This window comes from Delphinus delphis, chromosome 15, assembly GCF_949987515.2.
Source record: "Delphinus delphis chromosome 15, mDelDel1.2, whole genome shotgun sequence".
Classification (NCBI taxonomy): domain Eukaryota; kingdom Metazoa; phylum Chordata; class Mammalia; order Artiodactyla; family Delphinidae; genus Delphinus; species Delphinus delphis.
The window spans coordinates 87,725,251-87,747,083 of NC_082697.1; the positions used below are offsets into that span (position 1 = coordinate 87,725,251).

At 60.5% G+C, this 21,833-nt stretch overlaps 1 protein-coding gene across 3 annotated transcripts in view; it reads left to right on the forward strand.

The window, feature by feature from the left end:
- The window catches only part of PRKAR1B (protein kinase cAMP-dependent type I regulatory subunit beta), an 86,215-nt gene that overhangs the window by 55,042 nt on the left and 9,340 nt on the right, over positions 1 to 21,833 (forward strand). For all 3 annotated transcript variants that reach the window (XM_060032603.1, XM_060032601.1, XM_060032602.1), the window contains exons 7-9: positions 6,377 to 6,535; positions 11,560 to 11,620; positions 16,335 to 16,456. In XM_060032603.1, coding sequence (XP_059888586.1) covers positions 6,377 to 6,535; positions 11,560 to 11,620; positions 16,335 to 16,456 — 342 coding nt within the window. The remainder of the gene's footprint in view (positions 1 to 6,376; positions 6,536 to 11,559; positions 11,621 to 16,334; positions 16,457 to 21,833) is intronic.

Consider the following 21,833-nt stretch of genomic DNA (forward strand, 5'->3'; position numbering starts at 1 on the left):
CAGGTGCTCTCACCTGCTGGCCCGTACCTCCATCTGTGAGTGAGGGGAGGGGCTGGCTTGGCCCACTTGTCTGGGCAGGACCCCTCCCGGCCCCCAGGGGTGTCAGTCACCGAGCCAGGTCTCTCCAGGCGGGGGACATGGGGAGGCGACCGTGTGACAGGGAAGTGGGGTCACTTGCTGTAACTGGGGTTACAGGCAGGTCCAGCCCTCCCCGCAGCGGCTCAGGTACGAAGGCAGCTGTGAGATGCCTGAGCCCGGATGCCTGGGCACTGTGGGTGGATGCCACTTTCTGGCTGACTCTCCAATTCGGGACAGTCAGCCCGGATGGGACAAGGCGGTGACTTGGGGGCCGCCCCTCCGTCAGTCTCATCAGAGTTTCCAGCTGCTGGTGGGCGTGGGAGGGCCGGGCGGGGCGAGGGAGCCTGCAGAGGGAGCTCCTGTGATGTGGGCGTGAGCGCACGATAAACATGCAGGGCCTGGGCCTTGTGGGTGAGGCCACGTTTAAAGGAATCAGAAGATGCTCAATCAGGAGCCCGGGGAGAGAAAGTGGGCTGCTGGCTGCCAGCACGCATTCTGATAATGACTGTTAGCGCCGCTCTGGGCGCGAAGCTGCAGCTTCTCCCAGGCCTGGAGCCGTGTTCTGTTTGCTCCTTTCTGGGGAGCAGGGGAGTGACCCTGACCAGGGACTGGCCGCTTGTGAGGGTTCCGAGGGTGGCGTTTAAGGCTTGAGTGAGGCCCATCCTGTGAGGGGAGCGGGAGTGGAGACTGTGTCAGTCACATTGTTGCCCTGAAGCCCCCAGCACGTGGGCTCCCCTCGGAGGCCCCATCCTGGCCTTTAAACAGGCATGGTTTGGGGGTGGTCATCCAGAGCCCCCCTTCTGCCCTCCGACCAACGGCGCCCTGGCGGGGGGGCGACGGCCAGGTGACCGGATGCCAAAAACACCAGCTTGGTTTAAATTATGGTTTTCCAGAGAGACGCGGAGAGTGCTGGCTGCGGTGTGTGTGTCGCTGAGAGCTATAATCCGTTTTCCTAAGTATAAAAATATCTCCCAATTTGTTTTATTCGTGGAACGTAGCATTTCCACTGGAAGGACACTCCTCGGCTGACCTTACAGGCTCAGGAGCACGCTTCCTCCCCGATGCTTCCAGGCCTCTGGTGCTTCAGGGCCTCCTTGCGGGGGGGTCTACCCCACCCCAGGCCCCAGCACACCCCGCCCAGGGCTCCCCCTGTTTCACGAGACGTCTGTGAGGAGACGTCTCCAGAGGTGGGAGGGGCCTCCTGGGGACAGGGCACCGCAGGCTGTCCGGCTGCGCGGGTCACGGCCCGCCAGTCTGCTTGCCTCGTGGTCTGTGTTTTTTTTGACTTGGTAAAGTACACGTAACGCAGCAGTTGCCGTCTTAACCGTTTTCAGCGTCTGGTTCGGGGGCATTAAGCACATCACGCTGTTGTGCAGCGTCACCACCGACATCTCCAGAACTTCCTCATCTTCCCAAACCGAGACTCTGTCCCCATTGAACGCTAACCCCCAGCCCCGGGCCCCCACCCTCTCTTGCCGCCTCTGCGACCCTGACGCCTCCAGGGACCTCAGAAGTGGAACCGCAGAGGGTCTGTCCTCCTGGATCTGGCTCATCTCACTGACCGTCACGTGCTCAGGGTTCATCCGTGTTGCAGCGAGTGTCAGAGTTTCCTCCCTTTTTGAGGCTGAGCCACAGTCCGCTGCATGGATGGCCCACGTCTCGTTTATCCGTTTACCTGTCGTGCCTGCCTTTGTGGCTGCCACCCGGAGCCGTGCTGCTGTGGACGACGGGCTGTGCAGGGACCTGGGCGTCCTCTCAGGCGCTCTCTGCTGACCGGCCACTCCTGGGCGCTGGGTGGCCATGGCCCCGAGCCGGCTGTGAAGCCTTCCTGCAGCATCTCACCCACAGGGTGTGTCTGGGGGCCCAGCACCCCTCTTGGTTCCCTGCAGAGGTCCTGGCGGCCCTACTGTGGCCAGAGCCTGCTCTGGAATCACGGACAGGTGACCCAGAGCCCCCTGTGTGGTGGTGGTAATGTGATGACAGCTCGGGGAGGGGACCGGTCCTCATGCACACCCCACAGCGGGCCCTTGACGGGGCGCGTGGTCACCCCGGAAGTGGGATCCTGATGGGACCCTGCCGTGTGGGACCTCGGAGAGCGTGATGTCTGTGAGGGGAGGGCGGGAGGAGGCCCAGGTGCGGCGGGTTCCGAGGAGGGAACCTGGCTGGCGGCTGGCCACCCCTGAGGAGTGGCTGCTGACCCCGTGGGGCTGGTCCACGTGACCCGGGCACCACAGACGGGGAGCTGGGAGGGAGTCTCTGGGAGGAGTTGCCTCTCAAGCAAAACCAGACAGTCGACTTTCCCCAGGTGTTTTGGGCTGAAGAGGGTTGAGGCTCGGAACCGGGTTTACCTGAGAAGCGCCGCCGACAGACCTGGACTCACCTGCACAGACTCACCTGCTTGGACGCCCCATCTCTTTGTGGCCGGAGCCTGGGAGCTGGGCCATTAGCTTTTTCTCACCATCTGTGAAACCAAAAACAACAGCGCCTGGCACGCCCTACTCGCTTCCTTGCCCGGGCGGCTCCGGGTTGCGTGGGAAGTGGCTGCGGGGAGCAGGGGGGCTGAGGCCGCGGGACCCCCCCCACCCAGTGTAGTGGATAACTCAGTGAGTGATTCTGTCTCCGCTCACCCAACACTTATTTCAATTGAATTTCTGTTTTCTGTGGAGTCGAGTGTTGGACCGAAGTGTCCCGGGTTTGGGGGCAGGCGGGGAGGCGGCCCCCCTGGCGTTCCCAGCATGCTCGTCTGCTTTGGCGGGGCCGAGGTCCCCATCTCAAGTCCCCCTCGATGGGAACGCAGTGCTACCTGTGATGCTGCTTCTGGGGTCTCACTAAGCAGATTCTTGGGCTTTCGACCCAATCAGTCACCGTCTCCACCTCCGTCCAAAGTCGAATCAGAGCTGATCCATTGTGGGCAGGCGTCAGCATCACCTGCTGAGGTCCTGGCCTCTGGGCTGCACCCCTGGGGGTCTGATTCAGTCGGTCGTTGTTCGGGGGGTTGGGCGGGGAGGGGGGCGTGCACCTGGGTTTCCGCAGGTTCCCAGGTGGTGCTGTGCACCTGGTCCGCACACCACCTGTTGAGTAACGTGGTCGAAGGCTGTGTTTCTGGGACGGCCCTCGCTCCTCCCTGCTCCCCTCCCGCCGCCCTGAGCTGGGCTCCAGCTGCAGCAGGGGGAGCCCCCCAGATGTGAACCTGGCCTCAGCTGTGCTGGAACCTTCTGGTCCTGAGACGAACACCTCCCTGTGTGGCCTTGCTGTACCCAGTGCCCTCCGAGTTCAGTCCTGCCTCAGGGCCTTGGCTCATCCTGTTCCCCCGCCTCAGATCTCTTCCCCTGGTCTCTTCGGGGGGCCCCTCAGGCTGGGCTCGAAGTCGCCTCTTCAGAAGCCCTCTCTGCGCGGTCTGGACTATGGCTCTGCCTTCCCTTCTCTTCAGGGCCTGCGCTTGTTTCCATGGTATAACGCTAGTGTGGTGAGCACCGACCGGCCGGCCGGTAAGTCCCGGTGAACAGGAGTCCGCACGCTGCAAACCGCTGAACCCAGCAGGTAGAGCGTGCAGGACACCCAGGTTGCTGGGGGTGACCCGGGGGTGACAGCGAGTGAGCGAATGAACGAAGATCAGCGGGGCGGGAGCTCTGGGCTCAGCCGGAAAAGCCGAGGCAGCGGCGGGAGCACAGACGTAGCCCAGTAGGGCCTCCCACCACTTCTCTTTAAAAGAAGGAAAAACAAAAAGGAAACAAAGCACGAAGTAGCCCCTTTGCGTGCCAGCTGGGGTGGGGCCGGGCACTGTGCGGCCGTGGTGACAGAGGCCAGTGTCCGAGAAGGATGGCCCTTTGTGCTCCGAGGGGCGGCCCTGCCCGGCCTCGGCTCTGCACAATGCTCTTCTCTGACGCCTCTGAGGACGCTGTCGGGACCTCGGTGAGGAAGGGTCCTTATGGCCCCCCGGTGGCGCGCTCCGGCCCAGGTGTCCTCGGTCCTGTGTGCCCTGCAACAGCAGCTGCCCACGTGCTCTTTGGGGCCACACCCTGGGAAGTGGAGGTGCAGCCGCTGCTGGCGCCTCTCCTAAGCCACCTACCCTGTTCCCTGGGGGGCCCTGTGCTATTTGGCGGGCGATGGGGGCGGCCTGCCCCCCGGCAGCCGTCCGAGGCGGTGGTTCCTTCTCCCCCTGAGGTGGGAGCCGGGAGGCTGCACACCCTCCCCAGGCTCCGTATGTCCGGCGAGGCTCCCAACCCGAGATCCGTGGTCCTCTGAGCCCACGTCACTGTGGTGTCCCCGCACCGAGGGAGCAGGCGCGGGCGCCAGGGGAGGGCCGCTGGTGCAGCCTGGGGAGATGGCGTTCAGCAGATCGCGCGGGTACCCCCGTGACGCCACCAGTGCCACCCCCACCCCCTGCATCACCCACGAGAGTGAGGGTGTTTAGTCACACGCGAGAAGGTTCGAGGCCCCCTTTGGAATCAGAGCTGAAACTAGACGGCGTCCGTCACCCACAGCCTGGGGAGTGGCAGTGCGGCAGTGAGAACAGATGGACTGGACCCAGCGCTCAGACTCGCCTGGCACGGGAGGACGTGCTGTGGTTCCTTTCAGCCGCACCGCAGTCATCTGAAGGCACCTGAGCCCTCGAGGGGCCCCGGGAGTTCCTGGCACCTGGAAACGTCCCGTGCCCTGACCTGAGTGGTGGGGAGACTCACTGCGCTGCCCGCGTAGGGTCGTACAGGTTAAGGTTTGAGAGTTGTATCCACGCAGAGAGGATTTTACAAACATACAAGCCCTGTGAACGGAGGACCAGCCACAAGGGGAGCTGGGGCCAGCCCGGCCGAGCCTGGGTCACCGTGACTGCCCCTCCACAGACCCTGGTCCCCTTTGAGAAAACCGCAGGTGGCCTCTCTGGGGGTGCTCTCTGTGGGGGGGAGCATCTCGGGGCACAGCCGGGCGGACACACTCCCTGCCTCGTGGGAAGGATGGGCATCGCCCTGATTCCTCGAGGGCCTTGCTGAGTGGAAGCTGGCGTCTCTTCTCCCCGACACCCGGCAGGGGCGTCGTGCAGGCTCGCTGGGCGGGCAGGGGCTCGCGGGGACAGAGGCGCAGGCCCCGGGTCGCTCTGTAAACTGTCATCTCCATTCCCCTGACACCTTGTGGGCAGGCCGGCCACTGCTCCCCAGGCTTGCTCGCACCGGGCTCCGTTATCACCTGCGTGGTGCCCCGCAGGCTGGCAATTCTGTGCCTCAGTTACTATCAGGATAATGAGTCATTGATTCCATAAGAATTGCTCCCATGATTCATCGCAATGCATTCTTTCCCGACATGCATGCTTTCTGCCAATGGGAACCATTCTTTAAGCTCATTGACATCGAGGGAATGAACAGTGGTTGTGTTAGTTTATAGTAAGCGAATCTGCATAGTAAACAATCCAGGCCATTCTTGCAGGATGCGGACGTGCGGTCCCTGGATAGTGGGGACACTGTGCGGCGGGCGCCGCCCTCCCAGGCTGAAAGGGAATCTTGTCCGCCTTCTGGGCTCGGCCCGCGGCGCCAGCCTCCGCTCCCATTGACCGCAGGCCCGGGCACTTGGGTGCTGCCTGTGGGGAGCGGAGGCCCTGGGGAGGCCCGGGGAGCCTGGCTTCTTCCCGGCCGTGGGGCCTGCCGGTGGAGGTGGGCCCGGGGCCGGGCTGCTCCCCGGAGCCTCAGGCAGCAGGAACGGCAGGGAGGGCTGTCTGTGAACGAAGTGGAGGGGCCCGCACGGGTGGGGCGAGAGTGCCATGGCAGGGGTGACTCGCTGGTGTGCAGTCAGGGAGCCCGAGGCCCCGGTGCACGGCCCACCTCTAGTCTGCGAGGAGCTGAGTCGCAGGCCGACCTGGGAGGTGGTGGGACTCGCTCTCCTGCGGACCGGGAGCCGCAGCAGTGCGTGCAGCTGGGGCCTGGCCAGTCTCGTCTGCACTGACCGCTGAGGGCCTCCGCCTTTGTGCCCGTCCAGCCTCGGCTCTGGGCAGGGCTGGGCGTGAGGCAGGCGCCTTGGCCGATCCTGGACCTGGGCAGGGCAGTGCCGAGTTCTGCCCGCCTGCAAGGGATCTGGGGCTGCAGCAGCCTTGTGCCTTCCTGGGGGATGGAACGGAGGGCTCCCTGCGCAGGAAGCAGCAGTGTGACCCCAGGCCCCCGTGACGCTGTCCCTCTGTCCCCCAAAGGTGTATGTGGACGGAGGGTGGGTGGCCCCAGCCCCCGTGACGCTGTCCCTCTGTCACCCGGAGGTGTATGTGGACAGAGGGTGGGCGGCCCCAGCCCCCGTGACGCTGTCCCCCTGTTCCCCGAAGGTGTATGTGAGCGGAGAGTGGGTGACCAACATCAGTGAAGGCGGCAGCTTCGGGGAGCTGGCCCTCATCTACGGCACCCCCAGGGCGGCGACTGTGAAGGCCAAGACGGACCTCAAGCTCTGGGGCATCGACCGGGACAGCTACCGGCGCATCCTCATGGTGAGTGAGCGGTGCCTGCGTGGAGGCTTCGCCAGGGCTGGGAGGGCAGCCAGCCGAGTCTGATGCCCAGCAAGCATCTCGCGGGCACCCTGGTTGTGTCCAGGTGGGGCCATAAGTAGGGATGCGGTGGGTGGCGAGTGTCGGGAGGGCATTCAGGAAAGTTACCCAAAGGCAGGCAGACAGCTGGGGAAGCCCCTTTCGCTTTCCTCCCCCATCCTCCTTGCAACTGTCTGGAATGTGGTTGTGATGGCTGGAGTTCCAACTGCCATTCTTGACCATGAGGTGACGTTCCCCAAGGTGGTGGAGCGAATCACTGAGAGGAGCCTGGCCTCTGGAGGCACAGTGGGACCGCAGTACCGGGCAGGCTGCTGGCCTCTAGGATTCCTTACTTGGGGACTGTCATTTTAGGTTTCCTCACACGCAGCCAGCTCCTCTCTTAGTTGGCATGGTGTGGGTGTAGGTGCGCACACCTGTGGCGGCTCGCTGTGGGGCTCTCGGGAGCAACGGGGCAGGTGTTCACGGAAGGCTCCGGAGATGAGCCTGTGCGCTGAGAAGGCCCCTCCCAGGCAGAAGAGGCGGGATCTTCCCGTGCCCGCTGAGTGTCCGTCCTGCACACGCACTGCCGGGTTCTCGGTGCTGGGACCCGCCAGGGGACTGGGAGGCTGACACGCTGGAGGAGATGACGGAGCAAACATATACCTCCTGTTGACAGTTTCCACGGAGAATGATAGAGCAGAGAGGGGCAGAGGTGGGGGCGGGGGGATGATGTTTTAAAGAAAGCCCTGAGGCCCCCCTCCCTGAGACCCCTTTTGTGACGAGGTGGTGTCGAGCAGAGGCCCGGAGCAGGGAGCCCTCGGCTGTCCAGGGGGAGAGTGTTCGGGCAGTAGAAACAGCCAGTGCAAGGGCCCTGGGGTGCAGGCCTGGCTGGCCTGTTCGTGGACCAGTGGGGAGACAGTGAGGATGCTGGGATCCTGTGGTGGGTGGGGCGGGGGCCTGGACTCAGACTCTGAGTGCACCGGGAGCCCTGGCAGGATTGTGGGCAGAGAAGTGGCAGGAGCCGCCCTGGACCCGGTGATGCCCTGGCACTTGGGGGCCTTCTGGGTGAGAGTGGAGAGAGTCCCGGTTCGGGAGGGGTGGAGGGAGGTCCTGGCTGGCCACTCTGGTCTGGCCGCAGGTCTCCGGGCAGAGGCCCCTGGGAGCTGAGTGCCCCGTCCTCGCGGAAGTCACACTCCTTGGCTGTCTGTGCTCGCTGGTGGTGACCGCTGGGCCAGGTGCTTTTCTGCTGGTCAGGGGTGGTGCTGGAGGACCTGGGCGGGGGTGGGCTCATTCCTGAGGGCAGCCCCCAGGGGCTGGCGATGGTGTTTGCTCAAAGGCTGCCCCTGTGGGCCTGGGATCCGAGGAGTTCCGACGGCCTGGAGGGAGGTGACCCAGGTGAGCACATTGCTGGGAGACCCCGGGGCTGGACGTGCCGCTGCCAGGTGCCCTTTGGGCCTTGGTTGTCGCCCGAAGGCCAGCCTGGGCGGTGCAGTTTCTGGGGTGCGGGCTGTGGTTTGGGATGCTCTGGGGGAGGCCTGGGGAAGGTTTGGGATGTTTAGGACAGGCTCTGTGAGCTCAGTCCCAGCTGAGCCTGGAGAGCCGGTCCTGCCCCGGGGGCCCCTCCAAAGGGGAACGAGGGAGAAAGGGTTGCCGGCTGCCGTCCTGGCTCCGCCGCCGTAGCTCCTGGTCCTTCGTGATGCAGGGAGGGGCCCGTTCAGTCCCGGGGGCATCTGTCTCGTGCGGCTCGTCGTCTGCGCCCTCGGGGTCATCCGCTGGGGGAGGCGCTGCCCTGCCCTGCGAGGTGAGTCCTCGTGGAATGGGCTCCCGCTCTTTGGTCTTAAACCTGCCCATTCCTGTTTTCTCCGGGAGAGATCACTGTCTGTGGGGGGAGGCGCCCCAGGCACCCTCCCCGTCCCTGTCTCCTCTGGATGCACCTGGCCCGTTGCATAAGCCGTTGTTTCTCCGCCATGGTCCGCGCTGAGTCGGAGTCGTCCTTGGCTGTGGGACTTTTGTGGCTGGAACAGTACCTTCAGGGAAGTCCCCAACCACCGAGCAGCTGGCGCGTCCTCTGTTTTAATTCTGGATCCCCGGGCACTAAGAATAGCCGCGGCTGCGCTGGGAGCCTACAGAGCCCCTGCGTCTTGGGAAGAAAATGACAGTGTGGCCCACTCGGAAGGGAGTGTCCGTGGACGGCGTCCATCGCTGCATCAGCCCGTGGCTTGGGCGGACTCGGATGCGTCCATCGTGCGACGACTGGACCCTGAGCTGGACACGCGTGGGGGACGCGGGATGGAGGCTGGTAGTGTCTCCGGGGAGAGGGCCACCCACCTCTGAATCCCAGAACATCGGACCCGAGAGGCTCCGCTGCTCCACATGCTACAGACAGACAGACAGACGGATGGATGGATGGAGCTTGGCGAGGCCAGCCGCGTGCACCACCTCTGAGCAGGACGGGGGCTCGACCCCCTCCGGGCCCCCAGGCAGGGGCCAGCGACCCCGGACTTCATTCTTTCAAGCTTCAGTACCTTTCGTTCACCCTGAATCTTGCGTGAGACCCCAAGTGGGGATTGATGAGTGCAAAATCCTGTTGTGGAGTCTGGGCTGGGGTCTCCAGAGCCCCACTTGCCTGGGGGTCCCGAGACCCCCGGAACCAGGTCCTGAGCCGCAGCGCTGAGCTCCCACCCCACCTGCTTGGGCCCCTGGCTCCCATCCATGAAGTGGGGCAGCAGGAGCCTGGGACCCCCTTCTCGTGGGAGCTGGGGCGGGGTGTGTGTGTGTGCACGTGTGTGCTTCAGTTCATGGCTGCAGGGCCGGTCAGGATTGAACACGTAAGGGGAAAGGGCGTTTGGAGTGGTCGGTCCAGGTCGCAGGGTCATCTTACCCGACGTAGATTCCTCCTCCGCCTGGCGGGTTCGCACCCTCCCCCGAGCTGCGGCCCGGGGGCAGGCCCGCTGTGAACACTCTATACCCAGGGGTGTGTGCGCTACGGCCAGAGCCCTGCTGTCTGCTGGGACCCGGGTCCCCAGCCCGTCCTTGGGGCCGGCTCAGTCCACGCAGGTGGGGCCTGGGGGGCGGTGGGGGCCTGGATTTCGCAGACATTTTAGGTTCCAGTCTTAGGACAGAACGCTTCCCCGGGGACAGCGGGGTACAGTGGAAGGTGCAACAGAAGAAGCCTCACGTTGGGCATCGGGGTTCCGGGCTGGCCTCACGCCTGCGCCAGTGGGGCGGGGCTGGGGGCGGGGCCGTGTCTCCAGCTGCAAGCGGCCCGAAGTGAGGTTCCAGGCCCCGCTGCTGGCGGTGAGGTGGGAGGTCAGGAAGTGCTGTCTTCCCCTCCCTGCCCTGCCCACGCATCCCCATCCATCTGTCCCGGGTCAGGTGAGGGCGCGTCAGGTGAGGGCGCCGCTCTACTGCCCTGCGGGGGGAGGGGCACGTGAGGAGTGGCCAGTGCTGTGGTGGGACGTAGATGGTCTTTCTCTGCGGTCTCTGTTCCTCAAAGTCGGCCCGACGGGACCCCAGCACAGAGATGTGGAAACCGAGGCTGCAGGAACCAGGGAGATGGGCGGAGCTGAGCCGGACCAGGCCCCGTGCCCCCCGCCACCAGCGTGGGTCCTCTGCAAGCATCCATGGGGACGAGGGTTCCAGGCCCCGCTGGCTCCTTCCCTCAGTGTGGCCTTGGGCAGGCCCCATACCTGTGACGGGAGTTGTACGTAGGGCCAGCCTCACCAGGCACAAAGCCCACCTTGGGGCTGCCGGCAGATGCGCTGCAAAGCCCCCCAGGTGAGGGTCCTGGCAGCCCCCAAGGTGACGGGCCGGCGCCCCGGACACCTGCGTGATGCGTGAACCGACAGCGGGGGCTCCCGGCCCTGCCTCCCCGTCCGTCTCGTCCCAGGAGGAAAGCCTCCAGCGGGAGGCGCCTTGGTCAGCCTTGGAGGCGGATCTCCTTGCCCGAGGGTCCCGGGTGGCCACCTCCAGCTGTCATCCTGCGGCGGGAGATGGATGGGCCAGTTGTGCCGAGCTTTAATGTCTAGGGTTCCTGGGCAAACACGCCTGCATTCCAGCGGGTGGGCGTAGCTGCTGGGAGGTCAGCGGGAATATAAATTATCTTTCAAAAGAAACGCCTTTCTCGAGGCCGGCGGGGCCTGAGACGGCTCGGCTCGGGCTGGGGGCTGAGCTGAGCTGAGCTTGCTGCCACCGCAGGCGTCTAGACCCGCCGCAAGCGGACACACAGGGCCCCAAGACTCCTAGGTTCTGCCACTGACCGCCAGGACGCCGTGTCCCCTCCGTGGCCGCCAGCCGCGGTGCAGGAGCTCCGTCTACACCCTGTGGGTCCAGTTACCATGTGGTCTTGGGTCCCAGCCCCGTGGGGCTCTTTGCCGGATGGAGGGGCCCTGGGGTGTCTGCGCTTCTGTGAGGGAGGCAGGGAGAACCTCCAGGATTCCAGATTCGAGACTCGCAGCCTCTTTAACGCTGGTCTGGCCCTGAGCCACGCAGAGCCGACGGGGAGTCTGAGGCCGGGTCGGGGGGCGGTGCCGAGGTCCTCACACCATGTCCGCTGACCGATGTCTGCTCGCGTAACTTTCACAGAATCCTGTGGGACAGGAATTAAGATACCCCATCGTCCAGATGAGGAAACTGAGGCTCAGAGAGGGGGAGCTGGCTCGGGGCGTGCGGATACGGAGTGAGGGGTGGGATTTGAACCCGGGGCTTCTGAACCCGCTTGAGGTTCAGGCCTCCTGGCTCCCCCCATCCCGTGGGTCTGGATGAGGCCCAACCTCACATGTGCGATTAGGACGGAGACCCCGGCGGGGGAGGTGCGGGGAGGTCTGGGCCGTGAACGGGGGCCGTCACTCAGGCCCTTGCTTGTTCGAGGGGCTTCCGGGGTCTCCTTTTAGGAGTTCAGAGTCACTTGGGGAATTTGGGAATGTGGAAGGGGTTGGGGTGGGAAGCCCTTCTGAACACCTGCTTCTCTGTGTCTTCCCCTCTCACAGGGCAGCACGCTGAGGAAGCGCAGGATGTACGAGGAGTTTCTCAGCAAGGTCTCCATCCTGGGTGCGTGCCCCCGACCTGGCCGCCCGGGGCTGCGGCCCAGCCGTTTCCACATGCCCTGCAAGTTTGGGACACACATGCGCGCTCACACCTGTGCAGTGCGCCCACACACACACACACATGCACACACAGATGCATCGTGTATGCAAGCATGTACGTGCCCACGAACACACACACACACACACACACACACACACACACACACACACAGTGTCTGCCCTCCATCCACCCGTGCTTTGCATGTCTGTCTCTCTACCATCAACGCCATTCTCTCCACGTTGGTCCATTTGGAGCTGTGTTGAGCGTCTTTCCTGACCTGTTTGGGTTTTCCTCCATGGGGGTTCTCGTGTGCCCCCCGCTTTTCTTGTCCTGGGATCTGAGAGACACGTCGGCCACATGTCCATTGACCGTTGGGAGTGTCAACAGGTTCTCTCCTGCAGAAGATTTTCAGCGTTTTGAAGTTGCTTTGACATACACGACGACGACGTATCATTCTGGACCAGCCTTCCCAGTAGAACTTTTGGCAGCGATGCAGGTGTTCCGTATCCGTGTGGAACACTTGAGAATTTTAATTTTATGTCATTTTAATCAGTTGGAATATGAATCAGTGTGTGTCTAGCAGCTCCCCTTAAGGACAGGGAGTGGACCCGCTTGGGAGGGTGAGTGACGTCTAAGCGCTAAGGCCCTGGGAACCGCGGGAAATAACCGTCCAGCAGAAGTTCCTGCGGGAACATCACAGCCTTAAAAACCCCAGACTGGACTTCTGGGTGCAGGTGGTGCGTGAGGCTTAGCCTCCTTTTCTAAGAACCTTTGGAGTGAGAAGGAGAAGAAGCAGGTGCACTTTTGTGGGTGCAGAGGCGTCAAGGAGACAAGAATATACAATGGAGAAAAGACAGCCTCTTCAATAAGTGATGCTGGGAAAGCTGGACGGCTGCATGGAAAAGAATGGAGTTAGAACACTCCCTAACATCACACACAAAAACCCTCCAAATGGATTAACGACCTAAATGTAAGACCAGACAGTATAAAACTCCTAGAGGAAAACATAGGCAGGACACTCTTTGACGTAAATCACAGCAAGATCTTTGTGGCTCTGTCTCCTAGAGTAATGGAAATAAAAAACAAGAATAAACAAATGGGACCTAATTAAACTTAAAAGCTTCTGCACAGCAAAGGAGACCATAAACAAAACGGAAAGACGACCTACGGACTGGGAGAAAATATTTGGAAGTGATACTACTGACGAGGGATTAATTTCCAAAATAAACAAACTGCTTATACAGCTCAATATCAAAAAAACAACCCATTCAAAAAATGGACAGAAGACCTAAATAGACATTTCTCCAACGAAGATATACAGATGGCCAACAGGCACATGGAAAGACGCTCAACATTGCTAATTATTAGAGAAATGCAAATCAAAACTACAATGAGGTACCACCTTACACTGGTCAGGATGGCCATCATCAAAAAGTCTACAAATAACAAATGCTGGACAGGGTGTGGAGAAAAGGGAACCTTCCTACACTGTTGCTGGGAACGTAAGTTGGTGCAGCTACTAGGGAAAACGGTATGGAGGTTCCTCGAAAAACTAAAAATAGAGTTACCATATGATCCAGCAATCCCACTCCTGGGCACATATCCAGAAAAAACTATGATTCAAGAAGATACGTGCACCCCAGTGTTCACAGCAGCACTATTCACTATAGCCAAGACATGGAAACAACCTAAATGTCCATGGACAGATGAATGGATAAAGAAGATGTGGTACATATGTACAATGGAATACTACTCAGCCATAAAAAGGAATGAAATAACGCCATTTGCAGCAACATGGATGGACCTAGAGACTATCCTACTAAGCAAGTAAGTCAGAAAGAAAAATACCATATGGTATCACTTATGTGTGGAATCTAAGAAAAATGGTGCAAGTGAACTTACTTACGAAACAGAAAGAGACTCACAGACACAGAAAACAAACTTATGGTCACCAAAGGGGGGGGATAGATTAGGAGTTTGGGGTTAGCAGATACACACCATTGTATATAAAATAGATAAGCAGCAAGGTCCTACCGTAAAGCACAGGGAACTGTATTCAGTATCTCGTAATAACCTATAAGGGAAAAGAATCTGAAAAAGGATATATATATATATGTGTGTGTATATATATATATATATATATATATAACTGAATCAATTTGCTATACACCTGAAACTATCACAACTGGACTTCAATTAAAAACATGGTTAATAAAAAAAGAGACACGGACATGGATGGTCATTTCAGCAATTCCTACAATGACAGGAAAGTAGAAACAACCTAGAATCTGTCATCGCAGGAAGGTCCTCGCGCCCGGGTGTGTGTGTGGTACAGGTTTATACTCCAGTAAAGCGCATGGACTAGGTCTCCGCGTGTCAACACGTTTCAACGTGGATCTCAGACACAGAAGATGGTGCAGATGACGGTGCGTCTCTGCACAATTTTGGCAACGCTGGGTCATGTTTACGAAGCTATGTTACAGTAAAGGTGTAAGACCACCTATGGGGTGGAAACTCACCAAACCCTTTAAGATTTAAAAAAAATATATCCACCAAATCCTTAATAGTCACAGCCTCTGCGGAAGGAGAGAGAACTCGAATTGAGACAAAGGGACGCGGTTTTATCAGTAACATGATGTGTCTGTGGGAGCAGCTCTGAAGCAAACATGACCAAGTAGTCCTGTGACTTCATTCAGGACAGATGCTGGCTGTGTTGTTCATTCTACTTTTCTGATTATTTTTTTTCCAAATTACAAAAAGAAGGACACGACTGCTTGGAGTTGCTGACGTGGGGGTGGCGTGAGGGGGTGGGGGGAAGGTGGGGGGCAGCCGGGCCGCAGCGGGGTCAGGTCCCCCGGCAGAGGACACGGCGCAGGCCTGGGGGACGGACGTGGAGATGCACTTGCTGCAGGATGGCTGCCCACCCGGCGCGTCCCTCCCGGCCCCCCTGCTCCAGGGAGGTAGTAGAGGCAGCTCAGGGGGCCTGCCCTGACCCTGTTTCAAGGGGAAAAGCAGGCTTCAGGCCTCCAGGCAGGAAAAGGGGGTCTCCTGGGAGGGGAGCCGGGGTCAGGCTCAGGGCTGGGCGGCAGCGGCCGTGAGGCAGAGCCCGAGGGTCCGCATTCTCCCGAAGCGTCGGCCCCGAGGCCAGTCTGTTCCGGATGGGTGTGCCTGCCCCTTGGCCGCCGCTGACTGAGGGCTGCCTTCTGTGTCTCTTCTGCGGGGTGTCCGCCACTTTCCCTGGCAGCGTTGAGACCCCCCTCCAGAAGGGCAGCGCTGGGAGTGGCCCCACCCGGCCAGTCACCGATTTCCCAGCTGAGCTGACCGTCCACACCTGGGACCCAGGGATCTGAACGCAGTAAAAATGCCGCCAAAGCTTCCGCTTCAGAAATCAGGGCCAAGGAATCGCCCCGATCTCCGTCTCTTCCAGCAGTTCTGTCCTGGGATTTACGCTGCTGAGGGTGGAAGCGCTGACTCTCCGACCTCGGGACTGGGGTTCCAGGTCTCAAATCCAATAGGAAAACCCACCGCTCACACAGGAGGACGAGAACTTCCTAAGCCCAAGGCTGTGAAATCAAACGCCTCTCATCGCCCTGGAAGGAAACCAAGCCGCAGTCACACGTTTACCGGCACCAGCTTCCACCTCGGCACCAACCGTGACCCTCCAAAGTCACGGGCGTCTTCGCCGCCATGCCGGCCTCCTGAGGGTGCCCGGGGTCTGCGTCACGGGGCAGCTCCCGTCCGGTACGGAGGCTGCTGGACCAGCGTGCTGGCAGCCGCTCCAGAATCTGCTGCAGCCCCGGGCTTGGTCAAAAGCGTGTCCTTTTCAGCGTGTGGCCCTGGCAGGAGTTTTCAAGCAGAGAAATCCCCCTCCTACTCGAGATCTAAAATAAATGCTTTGCTTTGTATTTTTAGCGGCTGACCTACATAGTGCAGCTGATAAGTGTAGGCCAGAAAAGTTTCTTTGGCCAAAAGAGAAACAGTTAATCAGGCAACCATTAAGTTCTTACAAAAGGAGCACGCGGGTATTTTTTTCCTTCCTGAGGGCTAGGGGTGGATAGTGACGGGGAAGGGAAGGCGTGAGAAGGGGTGGAAAGATAGACAGAATTTGCAAGTATCAAAGTAGACTTGCCATTGGAATGAAGTATTTTGACCCCAAATAATGGAAGGCATCCTACACCTCTAGCCACGTAACTACAGTTGTATGCTCTTTGAATGGCACTGAACGGTCTCTTATGAACAGGAAATTGCTTCGACCTCTGAATTATTTAAACCCCTTGGTAGCCCTAGTGCTGAGCTGTGATTATACTGTTTGCAAAAATATAGGCAGCTCTGTTCTTCTGAAGATAACAAAGGCATTTCATCCTGAGTTAACTTGGACTCAACGTCCAGTGCCTGTCATCTACGTTAAACCTTTGATGTAGGTTAGAATCGCTCCCAGTTCTGAAGCCCTGTCCACCTGCTGAGCCGTGTACACCCTGGGCCCAACTCACTTGTGAAAATACCCGGGCCTCCTGCACAGAAATTTGCTTTCTGTTTTGTTCATCCTGCGATGGAGCAAAGCCTCATCACCCTGGGGCTGGCCATGTGGGTGTTTTCTTGGATTGTCTGGGGTGGGGAGCTGACCCCCCGACCCTCCCTGGCCCCCGTGACCCCCACGCCCCCGTGTCCCCTGCTGCAGAGTCCCTGGAGAAGTGGGAGCGTCTGACTGTGGCTGACGCACTGGAGCCCGTCCAGTTTGAGGACGGAGAGAAGATCGTGGTCCAGGGGGAGCCTGGGGACGACTTCTTCATCATCACAGAGGTGAGTCCGGCTTGGGCGTGGGGAGGGCTCTGCGTGGTCCCCAGCCGAGGAGGGCCGCCCGGGAGTGGGGGACGCCCAGTCTGCACGTGCCCCTCCCCTGGGGACCAGCATCCCTGATCCCCGTGCTCCGTTCCCCCACCACCTTCATCCTGCATGCGGACAGGCCTCCCACTGGGTATCCTCGCCCTTGAGAATCGCGGGGTCTCCTCTGAGGAAGTGGGTCGGGTGCCCGAGCCCACACGCGTGCAGACATTGCACGGACTGAGCACGCCAGGTGTGGAGGTGAACGTGGGGATCGGGACGCGGCCGGGGTGGGGGGCGCCCTGAGCCGGAACCCGGCGTGACGAGTGCATCCTCTTGGGGGAGGTGTGTGAGTTGAGGGCACGTGGGATCTCTCTGTGCTGCTTCTTACAACTGCGTGTGAATATCGGTGGTCTCCAGTTAAAAGTTTAATTTGGAAGATTGGCGCCAGATTTCTCCACCTGGACCCGCGTGAGTCACTGTTCCCTCCTCCATCCCCCACCACCGCGACAGCTGGCTCTGGGCCGTAATCCGAAGCCGCCACGCTCAGCCTGTCACTGATGGGGGTGAGCAGCTGCATGACCGCTGTGTCCCCCCCGCCTGGGGCTGCGCCTAGGCTACGGTCCCCGGGGCCGCCTCGCCATGGGACCCTCCCCATGACACAGACCCAAAACTATGTGAGTTTGGCTCACTTCCTACTTCCCTGGCCCTCCTGGCGGGAAGAATTTATGTCGCCTGCCCGGGAAAACACACGCTCCAGCTGCACGTTTTGCCGTCGGAGAAGAGGAGCCTTCAGCGCGGCAGAGGCTGGGGCGGCTCGAGTCTGAAAGCCCGCTCTGGTCGCGGCCGCAGCCGCAGAGGGGGTCACTGTGCCGTCCAGAGAGAGTGGTACCAGCCTTGGGGTTGGTGCACAGAAAGGAAGTGACAAAGACTCAGCCCCTGGTGGCATTTGGCCGACATCGCCGGACTTGGAGCCACTTTCTTGGTTTAAAACAACAGAAGTGACTTCCCAGGCTGCTGCTGTCGGCGAGGATGCTCCGGGTCCTGCTGGCTGGCGCCTGCCCGCCTCTGTGCCTCAGTCCACAAACAAAGTCCCGCCCTGTGACCCGCGAGTTCCGTGGGGACTTTATCCGGGCTCCCGCAGCAGCCCCTCCTGGGAGGGCGTGCCTGTGGTTCTTCCCGCCACCTGCCTGCTGATCACGCAGGAAAGATCTGGAAGGCTGTGGGGTCAGCAGGAGAACCACCTCGGGAGGGTCCTGGTGGCTGCAGCACAGAGCTTTACAGTGTGCGTTTGGGAACCGGGACCTTTGTTACCTACCGGTCCACGTCTCGGCACTGAGCCTGGGGCGGGAGGGCCCTTGGGGTTGCAGCTGAATGATGGACGTGGTTCCCACCTGAGACCCAGGGCTGGGGGTGCTTCTGCAGGAACCCTGCTGAGGGATCCACCCACAGGCAGCATTCCTGTGCTGGGGTGGGTGACTCGTTCAACAATGTTTCTTGAAAGAAAGGGGAAAAACCACAGACAGAACAAATTATGATTCCTGCCAGCCAGGTCTCCCCTCCGTAGACCTGAGAGGCCCAAACCCTGCGTTTCAGCTCCCGCCCCGGCCGTGACCTCAGAGAGGTCATCTCAAAGGCTCACGCCTGCTCTCCCCAGAAGCAAGCCCCCGGGGTGAAAGTTACGGCTTGACTCCGAACATTTCCGGGGCTCTACTCTCAGGACTTTGAGGGAACTGTGGTCCCTCGAGGTCTGTGCTTTTTATCTCAGATCCTCCTGCGAAGGTAGCCAGTGTCTGGCTCGTGGTTTCTGGAGGACGTTCCAGCAGAAAGTTGCTCACACTCTCCAAATGCAGCTGAGCCTGCCGTCGGACGCAAGGGGTGTTGGGGTTTGCACTGGCCTGCACCGTGTTTTTTTTTGTTTTTAAATTTGAATTAATTGTCACTATTTAAAAATCAGGGGACTTCCCTAGTGGCACAGTGGTTAAGAATATGCCTGCCCAGATGCAGACCTACTAGAGAATGGACTTGAGGACACGGGGAGGGGGCAGGGTGAGCTGGGACAAAGTGAGAGAGTGGCATGGACATCTATACACTACCAAATGTAAAACAGATAGCTAGTGGGAAGCAGCCGCACAGCACAGGGAGATCAGCTCGGTGCTTTGTGACCACCTAGAGGGGTGGGATAGGGAGGGTGGGAGGGAGGGCATATGAGGATATATGTATACGTATAGCTGATTCACTTTGTTATAGAGCAGAAACTAACACACCATTGTAAAGCAGTTATACTTCAATAAAGATGCTAAAAAAAAAAAAAAAAAGAATCCGCCTGCCGATGCAGGGGACACGGGTTTGAGCTCCAGTCCGGGAAGATCCCACATGCTGCGCAGCAACGAAGCCCGTGCGCCACAACTCCTGAGCCTGTGCTCTAGAGCCCGCAAGCCACAACTACTGAGCCCGTATGCCACAACTACTGAAACCCGCGCGCCTAAAGCCCGTGCTCCGCAACAAGAGAAGCCACTGCAATGAGAAGCCTGCGCACCGCAATGATGAGTAGCCCCCGCTCGCTGCAACTAGAGAAAGCCCGTGCCCAGCAACCAAGACCCAATGCAGCCAAAAAATAAATAAAATAAAATAAAATAAAATAAAAATCGGGTATTTTCCATGAAAACCTGGATCTCTTCTTCTTGAACGTCTGGATCTGGCCACTTTGGATCTGCATCCCTGCCTGGCTGCAGCCAGCTGGACCCAAGAGGCGGCTGCCCCGGGTGTGACACGCTCCCCACTTTGCCCCAGTCCTCACCCTGCCCCCTTGCATCCCCGGCGGGCTCTGCACACACGTGCAGGCCACTGAGTTTGCAGCCTCGGTTTTGAGGCCCAGGGAGTGAGCAGCTCTGGCCAACACAGACAGTCGTCCGTTATTCTCTGGGGCCAAGGCCACGGGTAGAAAAATTGTGAAGCCGTGTGAAAGACGGGTCAGCGGGGTTCCTCACAGAGCTTACAGGGACTGTGACAATGGCAGCTTTGAATGTGAGCCCCACGGCTGTGCAGTCTGACCTCACCTGTGGGGTCCTTCCCCAGGGACACGCCGATGCCAGGTAGTGGGTCCCAGACGCGGCCGTGTCTTGCCCCTGCATCCCTGCTCTGGACCCGCCCTTCTGCCCTGGGAGTGCTGGGCCCTCAGTGTGGGCGTGTGCACGTGTGCGCGTGTGTGTCCGAGCATCCTGCACTTCTCTAGAGCAGGGTGAGTGGTGTGCACGTTGCTTCCTGTGTTTCCTGCGTGGCCCTACCTCCTCGCCCTTTGGGCCGGGGGTGTCTGTCTGCGTCTTCTCTGCTGCTCTGGGGCTGGACGTCGCTCTAGCTCATCCGTCAAAGGCCCTCAGAGCCGAGTTCCGTGATTGTCTTCGGGGGCGAACCTGGCGCCACGACCGTGTGGTTTGTGTTACGGGCGGCGTGTTCCTTGTGGAATCACCAGGAGATGGTGACGGGTGGGGTGGGGACCCTCTCCAGGGGCTCCTGACGCCTCCTGCCACAAAAGCTGTCTGAGGAGGGCCTTGGGAGAGCGATTCGGGGACGGGGACACTGCTGGTTCTGTTGAGGGAGCTCGGCTTTGTGGCCGAGTGTCCCCCCAGCGCTGACTGAGGGGGTGGCAGTGGGGGCAGAGTCACAGTAACAGCGATAGTACGGCCCGGAGTGTAACCCAGCCCCCTTGGAAGGTACGGTTTTCACAACATCGTAAAATGTATTCAAAGTGGTTTCCTGGCAACTTGGATGTTTTTCCCTTTTCCTCTGTGGTCCACCAAATTGGGTAAGTCACGGTGGTGCCTCAGGGTTCACAGGCATCGCACGCTCAGAGCTGAAATGCAGCCGCAGAGACCTCTGCAGCCTCAAGCCACTGTTTCCCATGGGGCCAGAAGTGGTCACCGGCCGCATCTGAGAGGGGTGTGGTGTCCGCCCCACAGCCGTGTTCTCTCCCAAGACTACCAAGGGATGAGCCGACGTGGCCTTTAGAGGACGTGGCGGGAAGATCTGAGTAGATTCCCTCGAACAGGCTGCTTGCACGTGTATGTGTTTCAGCACCTCGTCCGCCCCATGTTCTCGTGACACCCACGAAGCCGACAGCTGGACAGGAAAGGACGTTTCCACTGCGGATGCGCCGGGAAGGGGCCCAGGCCCCAGGCCCCGCTGTGAGGGCTGATTTCACGGGTCGACTCGGCCAGGCCTCAGGACGCAGATATTTGGTCCAACGCGGGTCTCCAGGTGTTTCTGTGAAGGTGCTTCTCAAATACGGTTGACACCGATGTCAGTTGACCTTGGGTGGAGCCCCTGACCTCTGTGGTGAGCGTGGGCCTCCTCCAATCAGTTGAAGGCCTCCTTAAGAAGAAGAGGGCCGAGGTCCCCCAGGAAGAGGGATTCCCCGCAGCCGGCCTTGGCCTTTGGACCGAGTCCCGGCACCCACTCTTCCCTGCCGGCCTGCCTGCAGAGTTTGCACGTCAGCCCCACGGTCGTGTGAGCAGATTCCCTAACGTAAATCTTTGCCCAAGTGCACAGGCCGTCGGTCCTCTTTCTCCGGAGAGCCCTGACCAGTACCACTGCCTTCCGACCCTTCTGGAACGCTCAGGCCTCTGCTCAGGTGGGTGTAGGGGCCCGGCTGCTCCGAGGCCCCAGAGCTGCAGGGGGCGGGGCCCGGGGCTCCTGCCGCGCGTGCTGGCCCTGCGAGCGGAGCGGGGCTGCGGGACCCTGGCTCGCGGCTTCCCGTGGCTGGCAGGCCTGGTGCTGCCCTTCCTCTCTGTGGAAGGAGGCCACGCTGGCCTTGGCGCCGGGCCCCCGGCTCCCTGCGCGTGGACCGGCCGGGTCCCGCTCCCCCGCTGTGGACCTCAGGCCACGCCAAGGCCTCATCCAGGGGAGTGGGAGCGCGGGCTGCCCCGGGCCCCCGCCCTTGGCTGGACCTCAGTCCATCCCCCTGCTCTCCTGGGTGGATGCGGGTGAGCACAGCCTGGGGCCAGTGACAGGCTGCTCTGGGAGCTGTTTCCCCAGGTGTGGAGGCGCTGGCAGAGACCCGCACCTGCACAGACGTGAGAAACGGCTCCTGCAGACGCCTGATGAGTCCCTAACAGCACGTGCTGGCCTCTGGGAGCCAGGCGGGGCTGGCAGAGCTGGGCTTGCGTGACCCCAGGGTCTCCGTGCCAAGCCTCCTGGCAGGGGCTCCTTGTCTCGGAGCTCCGTGTGCTCACACCAGCTGTCTCTGAAGCTGTGGGCGCCGCCAGCCCCTCGGACACCTGACCCCCAAAGCTCGTGGAGCGGGTTCTCAGCCGACCAGGGCAGACCTGCGGTTGTCAACCTGGGGCCTCACAGACGT